We start from the raw sequence: 20,432 nt of genomic DNA, 5'->3' as shown, positions 1-20,432 counted from the left end.
ACGTATACAAAGTTGCAAGGTATTTGTGAAGATGATGTATCTGTACCAGCAAAGTAATAACACTCAAAATACGCTAAGCGCTATACGGGGTAAAACGCATTATCCAAAAAATCATGTGACTTGAGCTGCAACAGATTTTGCTGACAGAATTCTCGTTCTGAGCTTCCCAATGGTCAACCATAGATTTTTATGCTCTATTATTCTATCATAGACATGTAATATATGTCTGTGGATTCCATGTCAAGTTTCCCTTGTTCCCAAAGTCACACACTTTCTTGAGCTCATTCAATAGTTGAATGTTTGATAAACAATGATAAAGTGTATATTTGCGAGTTCACTTTCTAGAATAATGGCAAATTGGGAATTACAAAAATTGCCGATGATAAACTATGCTAAAATAACAGCTGCGCTGCAGATTACGTAAACAATAGTGCGTGCTATTAATAAAAGAAAGGAATGATGATGAAACTACACAAAAATGTAGAAATGAGTGAAATAAGAAGGTTGTTGTGTTTGTTTAAGGGCGATTTCTTTTCCAAAATATAATTAGTGATGTTACGTCTTTGGTTTATGAGTTCGTCCGCAGTATTAATGGTATCGCTGGTTGCCAAGAATACAAGTTGTTATAACATGTAAACATGGGTGATCCGCAATTTATCGCTGTTAATGACATTGATGGTGTTTTAGCTTTTCTTCTAAGTGTTAGTTGCTTCTCAGATTTATCATCCATACTATTATTTAAACAGCTGTTCTGAGAACAAAATGTTTATGTTAATAACATGTAACCACGCGAAATATGAATATATATTCCTGATTTTCATCTGCATAGGTTGCTGCCCTTAATGCATGGGAAATATTTAAGTCCAGTTTCATTCACTGTACACATTACATTATTGAGCTCATTTAAACTGCCTGTTATAATAGATATGATTCTCTGTAAACCGCCTTTGACGTTTGCGCTAGGTAGAACATTGCCCCTTGCTCAGCAAACTGCTGTTGTAGGTACCGATCGCTGTTAACTCATTTGCAGTCTGATTGTTTCGGGATACATTCGTTGTACTATTTTTATTACTAGTATGAACTTATCAGAAAACACTATAAAAGCCTGCTACTTCAAATAGTCGTAAATTACTAGTCAAGATTAACCATTACATCAAAACAAAATGAAAGTAAATAAATGTTCCAGACAACATTATTACTTTGACCTGATGACGGTATTCTTTATGCAACTTGGTGTTGCACAGATCGGCCCTTGATTTGTTGTGATGGATGGATTCGTCAGCTGTATGTCACTTTCTAACGGATAGTAGAAATAGTATACCATATGTTAAAACTTGTTTGTTGTGACTCCGATTTTTCTCGCCGAGTAGAAGTTTGGTTGCACTGTGATGGTTCAGGGAAACGTGTTTTACTAGTTGTAGCTACCTCAGAGCCGTACTTATGCGGCAATTTGACGGTATGGAATATAGGCGGGATTTATCACTGTCACATAGTGTAAACACGATGACAGTTGTATGTACTGGACACGCCCATGTGTTTCCCATTGCATACGTCAGAATTGTAAGCAAGTGGACTAAGTACGCAGGCTGTGGTATAAACACATAATTAAGAAGTATTTGAACAACTGTAGAAACTTGTAATAATTTTTATGAACATTTGTTTGGTTCCTGAGGATTACTTAATGCTTGTTTGATGACATGTTAGTGACAAACTTTGCGACCTTCTTGTAAGGTATCTCATATAGGCCAATCAGTATAAGACTCACTGTTCCCAGATTATACCACATACAGATATTACATATAATTGAAATTTTTGTTAATGTTCTATGTGGAGAGACAATATGGGCAACTTTGATTTGGATGAAGGCCATAACTGCTAGTGTTCTCAGACTTGCTGTAATTTTGAAATATGATCAAAAATACAGAGGGCAAAGCAATAGTTTCGAGATGTTGTTCATGTGCTGGAAGCATCATACTGACTTGTCTGTGTGTACACTGCTGTACATTTTGTTGGAAGAGAAGCTAAGAAAAATATTTGTTTTTAATGATTTCAGATTGATTGGTGGGATCCTTGGCTTGTCGGCCTAATTATCTTCCATGTAGCAATAACAGTGGCAGCTTTAACTACACGAAACCACAGCAACTTTCAAGTATTGCTGTTTCTAATCCTTTGTAAGTGTCATTATAGTTAATTTTTATGGTAAATTACTAAAACTGTATTTCTTTCTTTTTTCCTATTAAACTGTTTACGGTGCCCCAAGTCTATGCTACAGTTTTTCTTTCTCAATACATACAAATAAACAGAAGACAAGTTTTTTTTAGAATGTGTTATATGGCTGCACTGACTTTGAGGAAGATACCAGTTACAATATACAATATTCTGATACAATAGTATTGTCTGTTCGAATTTTGTATTGACATTAGAAAGCATCAAATTCCATTAAACCTTCATGGATGATTGTCGGAAATGATTTTTACTAATGATCATTGTGATAAAAGAAAAGAGTTAATATGAACATGATTTATGCCACAGAAGTGACCACAGTTATAATATTAGAGGTAGGCCTATGAGAATGCACATAGAAATTGACAGTCTCCTTATTTTATGTTGGTTAACTATTAATATACCTCGGTAAGTAAGAATGAAATGTGTATTCATGAAGTGTACTATTTGCTAAACAATTTGAGACTACTGCTAATCATATATGATAAATTGGTTTTGTGTGTTGAAAACACCTGTGGACTGATTATGCTTCTTTGGGGCACATCCAGTGTTACTTTCATTTCTGTTCAGGATTCATTGTTCACTATAATACAGGTCTTCTGGATTCTACTAATCAAAATTTCTTTCATCCAATCACGTACATTGCAGAGATGCTCTGTATGGTTGTATCTGGGATATCAGTCAACAAAGTGGTACAGTGTCAAATGATTTTGATAAACCGATAAAAAGAAATTGATATGTTCATTTACATCTACTGTTTGTAATGCATTTGGAGTGAGTAGCTTAAAGCCTGCTATGTTTTCTGCACAGGTTTCCTTCAGTCCATGCAAATTCTTTGAGAGAAATTTTTCTCCACAAACATTCCAATGGGTGTGTTCATAACATGTTTCAATATCTTGGTCTGTAACTTTTAACATTCATTCTTTCACCCTTTTGTGTAAACAAGTATGGCCTAATTTATTTCTCAGAGAAGCATTGCTGTTTAAGAACAAGAGACTCATGAAAAACATTAGGTAGTTAATGAACTAACAAGAGTCCCTTTAGAGTTGGATGCTATGTATCCTTCTAAGTAAAATTAAATGATTTTCTTTCTATAACGGAATACAATATGTGATGGGAACAAGTGAAGGTAAGAATACTCTGTATAGTGAGTATTGAATGAAGCATTGATTGAGTTATAGGCACACTTCTCCAGAGCTAACTTGCAGCTTGACTGAGTTTTATTTGATAGAGTGCATGAAGGGAGAAAGGAGATGTGGAGGGTTATGGCAATTGGAACGATGGGTATCTGATAGCAGGGAGGAAGCAACATCAAGTGAACGTAATAAGAACGTGACACCAGTGAGCTCATTCTGGCATAGGCAATTATAGTTTCCTGTGGTGCACAGTCATGTGAAGGAGTGGACCAGGTGGAAAAAATAGAGCAGGAAAAGGAGGCAATCTGTGGTGTTGAGTAAAGTGGGAGGACATGTTGACAGTGGTGGAAGTTGGTATGGAACAGGGGCTAGCAGAGACTGATGCCAAGAGGATTGCGGGATTGATGGATGGGTTGTAAGGACAGTTCCCATGTATGTTAGCTTCTTGTTGATTTATATGATAAATGATAATGATGTAAAAAGAGTGATTTTACATTTACATTACACATTTATATGTAAATATGGTTACATGCTAATCATTTACATTTTTTTTATTACTGTTATGAGTTATTCCTCCCTATGATCTTTTACACTTTACAAAAGTAGAATTTCTTATCTGTCAGATGTTTTATATCGTTGGGTAAGTGATCAAAAATTTTGGTGACAGCATTTTGAACACTTTTTTTGGCCAAAGACAACTTTAATGGGGAGTAATGAGTGTCATTTTTTTTCTTTTGGTAATGCTATTACACGTACATCATTGCCCTTTTTGAACTGCGGTGGACTGTTTACAGCAATCTTCATGAGGGAACAAATATGTTGTGAAGCATTAGTCAAAGCACCCAGCTCTTTGAACAGATGTCTAAAAGATGATGATGGGTGAGCACCACTTTATTCTTAGTGCACATTTTTGATGAATGAACACTTTCATTTTTCAAGTTGAGTTACCCCAGAATATTATTCCATGTGACATTACTGAATGAAAATATGTGAAGTATGTCAGGCTACTGGTTTGTCTGTCCCAAAGATTTGCAATGATTCTAAGTGCAAATGTGGCTGCACTAACTTGTTGCAAGAGTTCCATTTTTTCCCACTCCAGTCTTCACCTCCATGGTGTCATACACCTAGAAGTGCAGAACCAAATATGTTGTCATTTTGAAATTGAGAGAAACCATTCACAGAAGACTACTCAATAATAAGAACATTATTTACCATTTCTTTGTTGCTGTATACATGTTTTATTACAGTATTAGTGTCATCCACAAAAAACTAATTCTGCTTGTTGTCAGTGTAAGGCGCTACAGTCATGGACTGTGAAGCTGATCCCAGCAGGGGTTCCAGTCCTCTCTTGGGCATGGAGGTGTGTGTGTGTGTGTGTGTGTGTGTGTGTGTGTGTCCTTAGGATAATTTAGGTTAAGTAGTGTGTAAGCTTAGGGACTGATGACCTTAGCAGTTAAGTCCCATATGATTTCACACACATTTGAACATTTTTCTGCTTGTTGTATGTTAGACAGAAAATCATTTAAATAAACGAGAAACAATAGTGAACCTAAGATCGAGGCTTGTGGAACCCCCATAAGTGATTACTTCCCAGTTAGAAGAATCTCTCCTCATTACGTTGCTTGAATTACTGAGTATAAGTGTTTCTATTTTTTAGTTAAATACGACATTATCCATTGGTTTGATATCCCATCAATTCCATAAAACTTCAGTTTATCCAGGAGAATATTGTGATTCACAATTAAATGCCTTAGATCACAGAAAATAACAGCTGCTGCTATTTTGTTATTTGTTGCTTGTAAAATATGGCAAGTGAATGTGTAAATAGTTTTCTCAATTGAGCAACTCTTCTGAAATCCAAACTGTGATTTACCGAGGATGGTATTGTTGCTCAAGTGGGATACTGTTCTAGAATACTTGACATTCTCAAAAATTTTGGAACATTTCAGTAGTTACGTGGGTCAGTGGTTACTGACATCTCTCATACTACCTTTCTTATAGAGGAATTTAACAATGGCACATTACAAACTCTCTGGAAAAATTTTCTGAGCTATTGATGCATTTCGTATTTAATAAAAGCAGTGCTTATGATATGTGAACAAATCTGTAGTAATCTGTTCTGTAGGAAACCCCATCAAATGCAAATGACCTTTTATTTGTGAGGGGATATATAATTTTCAGGAGGAGAATCAGGTGAGACATCCATATGATTGAATTTTATGTAAATTGCTTGTTCAACATACTCTTTTTTCATTTTCCTCTTGAAGTATCTGCCTGTATTTTTTCTACTATGCTTACGTAATAATTGCTAAATGTATCTGCTGCCTGTGACTAATCATTTGTAGCCATTTAAATTAATAGTGATGTTATCCTGTTCTGTAGCTTGTTGTCCCATCTTGTGACTTGTTGTCCCATCTCTCGTTTTACTACATCCCATATAGCCTAAGTATGTTTTTGTAATTACTGATTTCGGACATAATGTTCACATTCATTGATTTTTTAGTAAGTTTTCTTTCTAATTTTAAGTAGTTTTTGTAGTGTGCAACTACTACAGGATCTTCATTTGTTCTTGCCATAGGATACAATTCCTTTTATTTCCAAAGATACATTGTGTATTCAGTTCTGCAGACACAGGCTAATACATCAGTTACATCTATAACACATGGTGAGGAGATAGAAGAGTGGAATCTTCAAAATTCTTAGGTATCCTTATTGATAAGAATTTAAACTGGAAAAACATATTTGGAATTCCTATACAACTTAGTGCAGCCACATTTGCACTTGGAATCACAAATCTTAGTGAGAGACAAATCAGTAAGTTGACATACTTCACATATTTGCATTGAATTATGTTGTATAGAATAATGTCTTATGGTAACTCGTCTAGAAAGAAAGAAAGAAAGTAGTCATTGCTCAAAACTGTGCTGCAGGAATAATATGTGGTGCTTACTCATGATCATGTTGTAGACATCTGCTTAAGGAGTTTGGCATTCTGACTCTTGCTTCATTGTACATTTATTCCTTCATGAAGCTTGTTGTAAATAATTCATTGCAGTACAAAAGGAACAGTGAAGTACAGAATTACAGTACTAGAAGAAAAATATGGCATTCATTACTCCACATTAAAATTGTCTTTAGCACAAAAAGGGGTACACAATGTCACAGCTAAAATTTTTGGTCATTCACTCTGTGATATAAAATACCTGACAGACAACAGAGTAATATTCGAAAACAAACTGAAAAAAAGTTTCTTCTTGACAACTCCTACTCTGGAAAAGAATTTCTGAGTGTAATGTGTAGAATGTGATGGGTAAGTGTTACTGACACACATCTTTGTATTTGATGGTAATAATAACAAATTTATAAATGTTCAACATGTAGCCATTTTTACAAGTTAGTTTGCAGTGTGAATGTAAAATGACCCATTCCACATGTGGAACATGAAATAACTAACAATCATTAATCCTTGTAGCGATCTGTGGTTTTTACATGGCTGTTTAGTGTCCTTTCTGATTAACTTATGTGAAAAGCTATTTTCCAATAATGATATGAATTTTTCATGGAGTAAATTAATTCATCCATTACTTGTTACCTTTATCCAGGACACACTATCTTTTTCCCCCTTCACTCTATCTAGTTCAAATTACGGATGATCTAACTAAACATGGAAGGCACAAATCTTAACTTCCTTTTCAACAATTTTCTTGTCTATTTTGTAGAACCAACAGTTCCATGGGAGATCCTCATTGGGATCCCTAGTACATTCCTCACTACAATCATCACACTGTAATTCCAGTGCACAATCTATACATACTAACCCCTGTCTGACTACCCTACAATAACATCCACTTTTATCATGTGTAATGAAACGGACTAAACACTTAAAAGTAGAACAAAATCACCTAACACACTTCTAAACTACATGAAATTTCGTTAGTTATGAGCCACAAAAATATTAGACCGACAGGTTAGCACTTCAGGTGTATGTTATAATGTAACACTTAAAACAAGAACTCTGCATTCATTTAACTGCAGAATGTGTTAATTAACTTACTCATGATAATACATAACTTTTAATCACTACTCATCCTCAACATTAGTTGACATTGAACAATGTTCAGCAAAATACATCCAACCAAACGTGGTATAAGTTTATGTGATAATTTAAGTACAAAACTTCAGACGTAAATGTAACAAAGTGACAACACTGTCTTTGTTTTTGTACATATTTCGTTAAAATATGCTTCACTCACTCACTTTTCCCTACAAAAATTGTCTTTTTTCCACTATTAACACAAACATAGCTACAGGGAGACACCAGTGCTGCCAACCTCAAGTACTATGTAATTCAGATGCTGGTCAGGGGATCCAAATGGCACAGGTTGTGAAGCACAGATTATGGGTGACTCTGTTCTTGGCCACAGTTTGGTGAGGACCGCTGGTTGGCTGCTATACAAAAGTTTCAGCAGAGGTGGTATATAATATGACTAGTTTCACCGATGGTCCTGCTTCTGATGGGATATTTGCTGGGTGACTGCATAAGACTTGCCTCGCTCGTGGTTCTAGCACAGGTGTGTGACCCGTAACACAAGGGGTTAAGAATAAGTTTGACATAACAATGGGCTAGATATTTTGCAGATTGTTTAGGTGGTGGAATATTTCTTAGGGAAGAGGTGTGAAGGTTTTTTCTGTAGGATGTTCCTCATTTCCAGAATTGTTGATAAGTAGTCAAAAGTTCTGGCAAGGGAGGCAACTAAATTTTTCCATACCAAGGTGGTATTGGATAATGAGGGGAGTGCTCCTTCTCAGCTTGTACATAGAGGTGATTGGAGGATTAAAGGCATGTCTCATACAAGATCCACAAATGATGACACATTTCTACTCAGTGTGCTTGTTGCCTCTCCCTCAAAGTTGGCAGCAACCCCATTGCGCCTTCACTTTCCTTCCCATTCCTTCAATGCCTCCTTTTTTTCCCTTCAACCACTCCAACTTGATCAACTCCTCACCCCAGTTGAGATGATGTGGCAGTGCAGCATATTCAGCCAATGATAGCGTGGCCATGTAGGTGTGTGTTGTATTCTGTAGTTATCTCTATAAAATGACAATGATTGGAAACTCAGCCACATCTTTTGTCTGATTTATATGCGTTCTGGTCACTAGAGGCTCCTACTATACAGCAAATTGTTACTTTTATTCCTTGCATCTTATTATATTCCACCATTTCAGTACCATATTTATTTCACTATCTCCAATTTGTTAGTGTGTGGTGATCATGGTAGTAGTATTCTCACATTTGAATACATTATTAGATTTGGAATTCAGTATTTTGATGTTCTGTCTCATGTATTCCATTTAAGACTGAACTACTCCATGAGAGACTGAATGGAAGACTTAGATTCGTTTGTTGACTTTGCATTGGATCAAGGTAGCCAGAACCTGGCTGTGGAAATTATAGTGAGCATCATACAAAGTCGTACTTAAGAGTGTGTGAGTTCATATTAAATTTTTGATATCAGCTTTTTGCGGAACATTTTTGTGAGAATTGTTTGCACTCCATTTTCCAGAACAGTAAGCTTGTTGCTGTAAACACTCAGCCTGCTGGGGAGATGTTCCTTTGCATATGTGTTGCTGAACATTTCTGCAATTTGTACTGTGCAGTTCCAACAAACTCTCCGTTTTCCATGAATGCTTCAGCAGATAATAACTGTTATTTGAATATTCTTGGCTGGCATATTTTCTTATGTGCACTATAGAGTTTTAGGTAGCCTAAAAAAATAAAAGTTCTTTTGAATTATATGAAAATGTATAATGGCATAGAGGCCGCAGATTGGAGCTATTTTTGACGCACTGTGTACAGCTTTTCTTCTCACGGTGAACATGGTTTATGATTTTCAATTATGTAATGTAGCTAAGTCATAAACAGAGTACCTTTGGGCCTGGAATGGTACAAAAATGTTGTAGAACTGAAGAAAATGCACTGATCATGGCCTACAGCCCAGTATTTCAAGATATTAGGTGCAATTAGTGATTTGGCATTGCGGTGGCAACCATACAAAGTTTTTAATCAAATGAGAGGTATTGAAACCATTCCAAAATTTGTAACCCAGAAAACTTGACTTAATTACTGTGGCCCCTATGGGGGAATAGGGCATCCAGGAGAACTCGCCATCCGTCTCTGTCTTTGGCCATTTGCCTCAATTCTGCCCAGGTCTTGCCAACTCTTTTTGCTTCCCTTTCCACTGTCCTCTTCCATGTGCCACTTGGTCTTCCTCTCTTCCTTGTTCCCTGGGGATTCCATTCCAATGCTTTTTTCTCGATGGCTCCATCTGGTTTTCTTAAGGTGTGCCTCAACCAGCCCCACTTTCTCTCTCGTATCTGGTCCTCTATAGGTATCTGATTCGTTATTCGCCAGAGCTCCTCATTACATACTTTTTCTGGCCACCAGATATTCATGATGCGTCAAACACATCTATTTATGAAGCTTTGTAACTGGGATGTTATCTTTTTATCCATTTTCCAGCTTTCACTGGCGTACAGAAGGACAGCCTTCACATTTGTATTAAAAAATACGGATTTTTGTTTTGTACCTGATATTTCTATTTTACATTTTGGATACAAGCTAGTAAAACTATGTCATCTGCAAAATCCAAATCCTCCAGACTTTGTGAACCCCACACTGGATTCCTCGTCTCCTGCCTGCTGTGACTCTTCTCATAACAGAGTCCAGAACGAGTAGAAAAAGTGTTGATGACAAAATGCAACCCTGACGGACTCCAGTTGTTACTTTTATGGGCTCTGTCATATTTCCCTTGTGGAGTACGCAGCATTTGTAGCCATCCTATAGATCTTTTATGATGTTTAAGATCTTCTGTGGAATGCCATACTTCCGCAATACCTGGCAGAGCACTTTATGTTTCACGGAATCGAAGGCCTTTTGAAAATCAATGAATGCCAGGTACATGGTTGCTTGGAATTCTTTGCTTTGCTCTAAAATGATCCTAAGAGTGTTAATAAGATCATCACAACTGCGTTGTGCCCTAAAACCAGCCTGTTCTTTACGCAGTCGCTTTTCAAGGGATTCTTTAATTCTGTTTAAAATAATTCTGGTGAGGATCTTACTGGGCACTGACAACAATGTAATACCACGCCAGTTGTTACAGTCTGACAAAGTTCCCTTTTTCGGGAGCTTTACCATCAAACCATTTTTCCATTCCTTTGGAGATTTCTCTTCAAGCCAAATATGCTTCAGCAAAGGATGGAGCATTTTAACAGTACTTTCAATATCAGCTTTAAGAGCTCCAGTGCTATGTTATCTAGGCCTGGAGCCTTTGTATTTTTTAGTGTTTTCAAGGCAATTCTAATTTCGTCCATTGTGGGGCACTGCAAATTTATATCTTGATCTTCTTCGACTTCCTCTGGAACATCTCTTACTTGTTCCTCTTGATTGTCTTCATAATTTAACAGTTCCTTGAAGTGCTCCTCCCATCTCTGTAGCTGTGCCTGTTGAGTTGTAAGCGTCACACCATCCTTGTTCTTAACTGGTCCTTCATGTCTGAATTTCTTCATTGATAACCATTTGGTAATATTGTAGAGCTCTTTCATATTTCCTTGTCTTGCTGCCTCTTCTGCTAATTTTGCTTGCTCATCTATCGATTTCCTTTTATCTCGACGTGGCATTGTTTTCACTTTTTTGTTTGCCTCCGTGTATTCTTTATGCGCTTCGCTCTTCTGCACTCTTGTCTCACAAAAATTTAACTTAAGTTTTAGATCTTTCCTGTGGCTGATATCATTCCAAGTAGCATTGGAGATCCATTCGTTCCTTTGATGCACCTTAAATCCTAAGATTTTTTTCTCCCACATCTAAGTAACTGTCTTTGATTTTTTGCCAGCATGTTTCAATTCCCTCTTCCATAAAGTTTTCTTCAGAGAGGACCTGGAATCTGTTTTGTAGTTCAAGGGCAAATGTTACTTTGATCTGTTGGTCTTTTAATCTTGAGCTTGGTTCTATTTGCCACTATCGTCAGTCTGAATTCTGCCAAAACTAGGTGGTCACTTCCAACGTCTGCCCCTCTTCTATTTCTGACATCTAGCAGAGAGTGTTGGAACTTGCAGCTTATGACTATGTGATCTATTTGATTTTCAGTAACGTGGTCTGGAGAAACCCACGTTATCTTACGGCAGTTACGATGTGGAAACAATGTGCCTCCAATGACTAGGTCATGTTCAGCACATGTATCTATCAACATTTCACCATTTACATTCCTGATCCCCATTCCATGCACGCCCATGATATGTTCAAGCCCTTCATTTTCTGAACCAACTTTTGCGTTTAAGTCACCCATTAAAATTTTTATGTCCCTAGAATTTGTTTGTCTTATGACTCCCTTAAGCTCTGTATAAAATGCATCTTTTAATTCTCCTTTAGCTATTTCAGTAGGTGCATAGCATTGATTTACAGTGACATATCGCACATTTGTTTTAAAGCGTGCGGTTATTATCTGTTCTGAGAGTGGTTTCAACTCCAGTAAGCTCTTCTTGCTGCTTTTAGATAGTAAGAGCCCTACACCATTCCTATATGCATCGCATCCTCACCTGTCTGATCTGCATACAGCAACACTCCACCATTTTGTGTTTGGAATTCCCCAAATTCTGGCCACCTTACTTCACTTAGTCCCAATGTATCTAGTTGATAGTTCTCCATCTCTTTTTCAACCTGTCTTAGCCTCCCTGCCTCAATCAACGTCCTTACATTCCAAAAACCGATACGGGTTTTCCTTTTCAGGCCAAAGGTCATATCCTTAAGATCCATCCGGCTGTTTCTCCTTTTAGTTTCTGTGATATGTGGTTTTTTTTTGGTGGTGCGGGTTATCAGCCCACAGCCCCCGAGTGTCCTGGTGGGGCTGCCACCTCATGGCCTGGACACCTGCCAAGGTTATATTTCAGGGGCTTACCCCTTAGATAGCTCGTCTTCACCACGACTACAGAACGCTATCTATCCCTTCGCAGTAAGGCCTATGTGCATCAACGTTGTCCTGGTTTCCAAGGATATTCCACTGTCCACTGCCACACAATCAAAGGAGGAAAAGGAAAGGGAGGGAGTGTATAGGATAGGACAGAACAGAATAGGACAGGACACTAGACAGGACGTTGTGAGACACACTTTGTCTGGATCCTCTATGGAGACCTGTCCGGCTTGGGAGGCCCTGCTGGTAGTTACACTACCGCCGGCATAGCCCTCCACTTCATTGGCTCACACAAACCCCCTCGCCCACACGGACAGTGTTTTGTTATGGTGGTGTCTCCTGAGGGGGTTTGAAGAACAAGAATGTTAAAAAAATTGAAGGCGACTACTGAAATTGACATACACATTCCCCTAAAGAACACTTAAAACCATTGCTATCATCTTACTCCTCAAATGATCCTATCAGTACTGCATACAGTGAACATTCATGGGAAGAGCAGAGGTGGGTCGTCCATAATGAATCAGTATCGTACTGATGATCATACTGAGAATAATATGTCATTAATTACTTCAGCTAAAGTAGTTAAATTTGAAAAATATTAATGAAGGACAGTGTACTTTTCTTTGTTTTTGTCTGAGACATAATCATTGGCTTGATACCTGAAAACTGCCTGGAAGAGGAGGACGATGTAAAGACTGGAAGTTGTCTTCAAAAGCCCAAGTTGCCAATACACAGTTGTATTGTCATATTGTGATATACCTGCAAGTATAGTCTGTCGGTAAACTGTAGAGAGAGCGAGCGAGCAAGCGAGCGAGTCCCCACTCTGCCAACCCAGCTACGTCGCAAGGCACTTCTACAGACTGTTTCACAACATAGTACTGGCCCTGCCGCACGTTTATTTTTAGAAAAATACATTAAGACCATAAGGAATACAAAAACTGAAAGCTTCTTCCGAAACACAACATTGTAGAGTAAATAATATTAACATAAGAACAAAGGTCAGGATTCTACTACAAACATAGAGCCGAATGCCTATTCATGTGAATGTAATACAATCAATATGTAGAATTTAAGGCTTGTTCTTTGTGTTTCTACTAAAAGTTAGAAGTTTTCTTTGAAAGACTGCATTGAAACTTTACAATTCTTGCAACACGAAGAGTGTTTAAAAAGTAAGCAGAAATTTATAATTTTGTGTGTTGTATTAGTCCGATTTGCACTACTTTTTTGTCACTGTCTTCGTAAACATGTCTCAAAAGTCTGTGTACAGTGTTATCCTTATGAGGTATTTACTCTGTTGACAGCTGTCAAAAAAGGTTGCATGTGTTTTGTTAGCATCAACTATTATTTGTTTTGTATAAAAATAGATTAGAGAATCTGTATTAAATTTTGTTATAAGAATGGAATAAAGTGTATGAAATTTTTAGAAATGTTAAGTATTACCCTTGGTGAGCCTGTTATGAGTGAACCAAGAGCATACAGGGGGTATAAACATTTCAAAGCAGATGTTAAAGGACAGTGGTTTTACAAGCATGGATGAGATTAAACATGCACAGTTAACAGACCTATAAACTATCATGAAGAAACAGTTCCTAAAGTGTTTCAGGAATTGGAAAAAGCACTGGCATATGTATTTAGTATGTAATGGGGAATATTTTGAAGAGGATAACATTGCTGTAGATTAACAAATAAACTTCTTACATAAAAAATAATATGTGAACGCACCTTGTATGTCAAGCTTTTTGCTTAGAAGTCCAGAATCGGTGTACATGTTTCGAAGGAAATTTCAGCAGTGCTTAGAATAGCTATTGCGCACATGTTTTAAGTGATATGTCTTAGAGTCAGGTGGATAGTGATCAAGATAGAGATTTAGTGTTCCATAAGCATCAAAAGTTTTACGTGATTTTGAAATTGTCTATAATGGTGGGTTTCCTCCCAAAATTATTCGTTTTCCTTCATCGCGATTCCAGTAAACCACGCGACTTATTTTCGTGTTTCTTCCTTATAAGACCTATTGGGCATAAGTTGCATACCTTTGATTGTGACTGGTAATTTTAGCCAACAGTTCTTTTTGGGACACCTCTTTAATGCACGTTCTAATAACATTAGAGACAATCAAACGCTCATTATTCCTCAAATACCTCCTCTTCTTCGTATTCTGCACATTTTCTTGCAATGCTGGATAATTATCCATCGCCTCCGGATATCGAAGTGTATCAGTAAGTATACTAAGTTAAGTGACAGACAATGGCAACTAGGATCCCACAAACAGAAAGGATGTATATCACTGCATGCTGATTGATGCCGCTAGACAGCTAGCGGGCAACAGATTTTGGAAACCCCTGTAGGCTGATGGCAGTGTTCTTCCGAGAAAGGCCACTTACCCCACCAAAAGAGCTACTCACGCTTGAGTTTACAGACAGACTGTAGTAGCACAGGCTTTCTTAAAATGGAAGAAAGTGTCTATAGAGCGTAAGCATTATCTATTTTTGTTGGTTGAAGGGTAACATTATTGACAGCTGAATGGTGCTTTCAGAGCTCACACCCGGAAGTATCTGAACTCAAGCTAGACCAAGCAGTTAGTTGGGAAAATGCTACGATAGCTACTGGAAATTGCATTATTCTTTCCTGGTTTGAGGGATTGTACGAAACTTGCCTTCCATCCGCGAGTCAGGAAGGGAGGAGAATCTCTTTCCTGTTTTTTCCCCACCACCAATAGTTTGATGCCCAGGCAAGGTGGTCTTCTTTGTGCTTACATATAATCACCTGGAAAAAGGTGTCTTGATTTCCATTATAGGGTTCAAAGCATGAATAAAATACTGATGTAGGAGTGCTCTTTGAAGCTTTATCAACATAAGAAATGTTGTGTTGGATGGTGTCCCTGGGACTTCCATATTTTTATGGACTCCTGCTGATGACATCAGTAGGGCACAAATGCTCCTCACAAACATTAGTGTGCAGATGCCAAGAAACAGCCTTTAGCTCCAGCGCATAGATAACACCACACACTGTTGGAAGACACGTACTTAGTTATGACAGCAGGCTGGGCGAAGGAGGGGGGGGGGGGTGAGAAGAAACATCAGTTGCCAAGTACAGATGTTTCCCCATGACAAGTGCCACTGCACTCCACAATCAGTCATTATCACCATTGAAAGACTTGCGTATGTGTTGACGCAATAGCTATTTCATTGTTCAGTAGATAGTTTTTAAAAACTCTCTGATAGAGGTAGTGAAATCTATGAAAACATACTTGTGCAGATATTTCTATGTCTATACTGGAACAATGTTAAAGAGATATGATTTCCTCAAGGGCAGAAAAGGTCTGACGAACATTGTTTCTTAATAAAGACTTTTCCGTGGGATGAACTAATCTTATTTCAGAAATGCTCAGGAAAGAAGTCATACAATTGCATTGTGGAAGACAATCTTCAGTTGCATAAAATATTGAGGAACATCCTTACTTCATTAAGCTTTTTGAAAGAATGATGTTCCAGTCTAACTAGACACATGAAATATTTATGTGGTTTGACAGTAAACTGTACAAACACACTAATTTCAAAATGAAATTACCAACTCTGGCTGTCATCAGCCATTGACAATGTGATTTGTGCAGTGGTGGGAATGAACCATCTGTTTTATGATCTGATGTTAGCTGATAACGCTGAAAAAGGTAATTTCATTTTGAAATTAGAGTGGCTCTACTGGACAATAAATTATCTTCAAATTCATTAAGATCTTTCTTGTTTACCACTTACATAGAAATATGGTTGCTTTGCTATTCATTCAGCCTGGCTCTATTGAAGTCTTGTTATTTATTTTATGTATATATTTATATGTATGTGTAGAAACATGCATGGTATATATGTGTTGTATATTTTCAGTGTTGTTGGTGTACTTCTCTGAGAATATAAATGAAATCGCTGCTAGCAAATGGAAGTAAGTAAAATGACATTGAGTATTCTACATTTACTATAAATAAGCAGCAAAACTGACCTCAAGCTGCTAAAGTGGATCAAATTGAAAGGCTTGCACACGTGGTCAAGTTTATAGATGTCTGGAAAAATATGAATTGTCTTCTTGTGAGAGAGATTACGTGAAACAACAGATATTCTCGCAGATAAATGCTGAATCAGATGGAAAAAAAAACCAAAGAATGAGAAAGTTACTGGAAGGAAAGAAGTATGAAACCACAGAATACACAATGATGATATAGAGAGGGGGGCCGGGGGGCAGAGTATAGTATGGCAGAGGGAACATGAGTGCATTTATTCTTGTAGTATTACATTCTAGAATTGTGTTTCAACACTGGCTAGGTAACAGCTTGGCAGTTGATATTAATATGAACTCCATTATGGACAGGCTTCATCCTGCATAAAAACCATCCTGATTCAATTTCTCCATTGTTTTTAGAAATCAGACGAAATAAATATCTGGAGTGTTCCTCCTTCAAGACCGTGGTAAAGTTAGTTTTCAGAATGATTTAATTTTTAATTTCTAATTGCGTATTATAGGACATTAGATCTCTATGTTCCTGCCTATCTTCCAACCTAACTGAATAGAATAGTTTAGATGTTGCTCAAGTAAACTCCTTAAATTGGACGATCAAAAAGTTTTTACTAAAAAGGAAAAAAAAGGAAATTACTTCATTTTTAACCAAATAAAATTTAGATTTCAGTAGAGTTTCCTTTTTCTACAAGACTTTTCAGTTCCTCACAGAAATAATTTTTATTTAAATCAGGAAAATATCGCCTGAAGAATTGAGTGAATGCTTGGACAATGGTACATTTTGGAACTCCTTAAGGACCAATATGCCAAAGACTTTTTTTGTAGCCTTTTACTGCTTTTGGGGGTCAAAAATAAGTACTTTTTATTTCTTTCTTTCTTCATCCATTTAACTATATTTACTGTTTTCCAATTTAAATGCTATAAATATTTAAGTCACAAGACTCCACCATCAAGTACAAAAATTTGAGAATTGAAGTATATCCACTGTGGTAAAGATGGTACGAAAAGTTGAAAAAGAGAGAGAGGGATATATATACATGTGTATGATAAACCCCTTCCCTCAAAAATATTTATCTATCAGGCCGCCTCTGTGTTACCACAGATGACGTGTCACTGATCTCATTTTTACTAAGATTCCAGTATGCGCGAGGTGCTTGCTTCCACTGCCCTAAGCGGAATGCATAACTTCTAATAAATGTTCACCAATGTACAGTCTTCTATTGTTGTTCTCCCCTGTGCAGAAAACAGCATATAGTTCATGAATCAGTTATCTTGAGGCCGTAAGAAACTTAGCAAGGAACTGTTATTTTAGAAATAATTAAATTTCCAATCCGTTTGTTTAGACAGGATGCCACTCGCTTTTTAGTAGCAGAATATGAAAAACTGCATAACTACATTCCACTTTAGAGTCCCAAATAATTTCTATTCTTCAACAAATTAATGAACTGTGTATTTCCATAATTACTATCACACTACTCTCAACTATATGAGCAACTAACCAAATGCCAATAATAAAGTTGTAACCTGATGCCAGCTGTGGCAGACAACATGTCTGTCCTCCAGCACTGCTGAACCAGCTCTAATCTTGCAGCCAAACCACTTCGCCTGCCATTAAAGTTAGGCACGGTCTGAGGAACACTGAAGTGCATTGTTGTCCTTTTCATTTAACAATTGTTTATTATTTTGCTGGTTGTTAATACTTGTAAAATGATGGAATGATAACATGCTATTGAGACATGCTTTGAATATGAAATGCAAGTAAATATGCTGTTTACTTTGTATAATATTAATAACAGAAGATTATCTTTTTGGCATGCAACTTCCGAATGCACTAGCCAATCACGGAGGAGGACCACAGTTTAGACGGTCTTTCTCACAATACCCTTACTGAACAAACCCCCTGACATCAGTACCTCACACCATATTACATCATCTTGCCACTGCTGCCTTCTCAGTTGCTCTAAGAAGAGCTTCTTGTAGCCAAATAAGATGGCTGTAAAGCCAGAAATATTTCACATCCTCCTCCTCCTCCTCCTCTTGAGATTTCCAGAAATTGGGATGTTCCCACAGACAACAATTAAATTTGAAAATAAATACATTTTTACTCAAGTTTTTTATAAACTTTTCCGTTATCATCTCTCAAGAACCATACCATTCCACTATATTTGTTATTGTTATTGTATTTGTTATTGTTTTTCAAAACTTGACTCTACTCTTTATTTTTTCATTCCAGTTTATTAATCAACTTGTATAATCATAGACTAAATTATTTTGTGGTTAGAAAAAACTAATAAATTTGTGTTCCACCTTACATCCCAAAATCATTAATCTTTAGTTACACTTTCTATACTAATTACATCATTCTTTAAATAGTAAATATTTTCAAAGTAGCATCATTCTGTGCCTTTATTTGTTGAGTCTTTTGTCAATTTACAGTCTATCATTTCTGCTAGAATACTCTACAGGAGTCCATTAACTCATATTCAAGTTTCAGCCATAAATTTTTATACTGCTGTTATACTACTACCAGCACACTGCCGTCCATTAAATTCAACAAAGTATTTCTCATAAGAAGTTAAAACTACTATATCACTACTATTGATGCATTGCTGTCCTTTCAATTCAATGAAACCTTCTAAACACTTTTCCTCATTGCTATGTCAGCACCATGTCGTTCTGCACTTATTTATATGAATGCGTCATACAAATAAAATGAACACAACACCTGTAGAATTCACGAATACGTGGAAATGGAAGAACATTACACTCACACCTTTCACCAGAACATATGCAAGCAGCCCACAACAGCAACCCATACTGATGATTCTGTTGTCCATGATGTGGTCTTGTGTTGTGAAACTCTATACTTTCCAAAGTGGTGTTGAGTTCAACAACTGTCACTCCATTCTCTCATCTCCAACCTCATCCTGCAGGTCTAGTACAATTCCACAAAACAATACGAAATGCCTTAAATTAGTTTCCTAATAACTTTAAACAAATTGTAAACAGACATGTTTTCATACACTATTACAATATAAAACCATAATATGTAATGTTTTGTTATGATTTTGGGTGTTTATAAACAAAGCCAATGTTTTTGTTTTGGTCACAGATGTAGCTACGTACAGCTGGGGCATTGCCCTTCACACTCTTGAAGAGCTCTCTGCTTGCTCGCACCATATGTTACTGCTGACCACCTTTGCTAATGACTCACGCCACTAGCCGATGTCATCTGCTATGCTCTTTAAATCTTACTTATGGAGGCTTACAATTGCGATTCACAGATACTTTGAGAGAACATTTAAGAATCTTGCTTCAAGGAAAATGCACAAGCACTCATTTGCCAAATCATTGTTTCATTCCACAGTGTGAGGTATCATTCCTCCTGTATATGAATGTCACAATTTGCTACAAAAAGTGCTAGGGGAACTCTAGTCATATAATGACAATGTATTTTGTACTGACTTTCATTTACGAACATTGCGGGAGTTTGTAATGTGTAGCCAGACTTCAATTAATCAGAATTTTTTTTACTGCTGTTAAGCTACTATCGGTGCATTGCTATCCATTAAATTCAACAAAATATTTCTTGTGAAGAATTTACATTGTTATACACATTTGGCACATTGCTGTTCTTTAAAATGACCAACTGTAATTTACACTTCTATACAACTGCTTTTGGCGCATTGCTGTCCTATCAATTTGATGAAACGTTTTTTACACTTTGCTTCAGTATTATGTAAGCACCATGCCGTACTGCACTTACATGAATGTGTCATAAAGACATCAACTTCACAGGGTTACAAATAAAATAAACACAACACCTATACATTTCGTAAATATGTGAAGATGGAAGAACATTACACTCACACCTTTTACCAGAACATAAGTAAGCTGCCCACAACAGCAAACCATATTGATGATTCTGTCGTCTATGATGTGGTCTTGCATTGTGAAATTCCAGACTTTCCAAAGTGATGTTGTGTTCAACAACTGTCACTCCATTCTCCCATCTCCCATCTCCAACCTCAGCAGACAACAACGGTACAATTCCATGAAACAATACAAAATGCCTTAAATTAGTTTCCTAATTATTTTAAACAAATTT

General features: G+C 36.9%; 1 protein-coding gene across 1 annotated transcript in view; it reads left to right on the top strand.

Moving 5' to 3' along the window:
• Positions 1-590: 590 nt before the first annotated feature.
• LOC126335427 (transmembrane protein 18) overlaps positions 591-20,432 on the top strand; it is a 39,445-nt gene continuing 19,603 nt past the window's right edge. Inside the window, exons 1-3 of the mRNA XM_049998705.1 lie at positions 591-701; positions 2,054-2,171; positions 16,201-16,255. Of these exons, the coding sequence (XP_049854662.1) occupies positions 639-701; positions 2,054-2,171; positions 16,201-16,255 (236 nt within the window). The 5' untranslated portion in view covers positions 591-638. The remainder of the gene's footprint in view (positions 702-2,053; positions 2,172-16,200; positions 16,256-20,432) is intronic.

The sequence above is a fragment of the Schistocerca gregaria genome, chromosome 2 (assembly GCF_023897955.1).
Source record: "Schistocerca gregaria isolate iqSchGreg1 chromosome 2, iqSchGreg1.2, whole genome shotgun sequence".
Taxonomy (NCBI): domain Eukaryota; kingdom Metazoa; phylum Arthropoda; class Insecta; order Orthoptera; family Acrididae; genus Schistocerca; species Schistocerca gregaria.
Note: the sequence above shows the minus strand (reverse complement) of the source record. Positions and strands in the feature narration are given on the sequence as shown.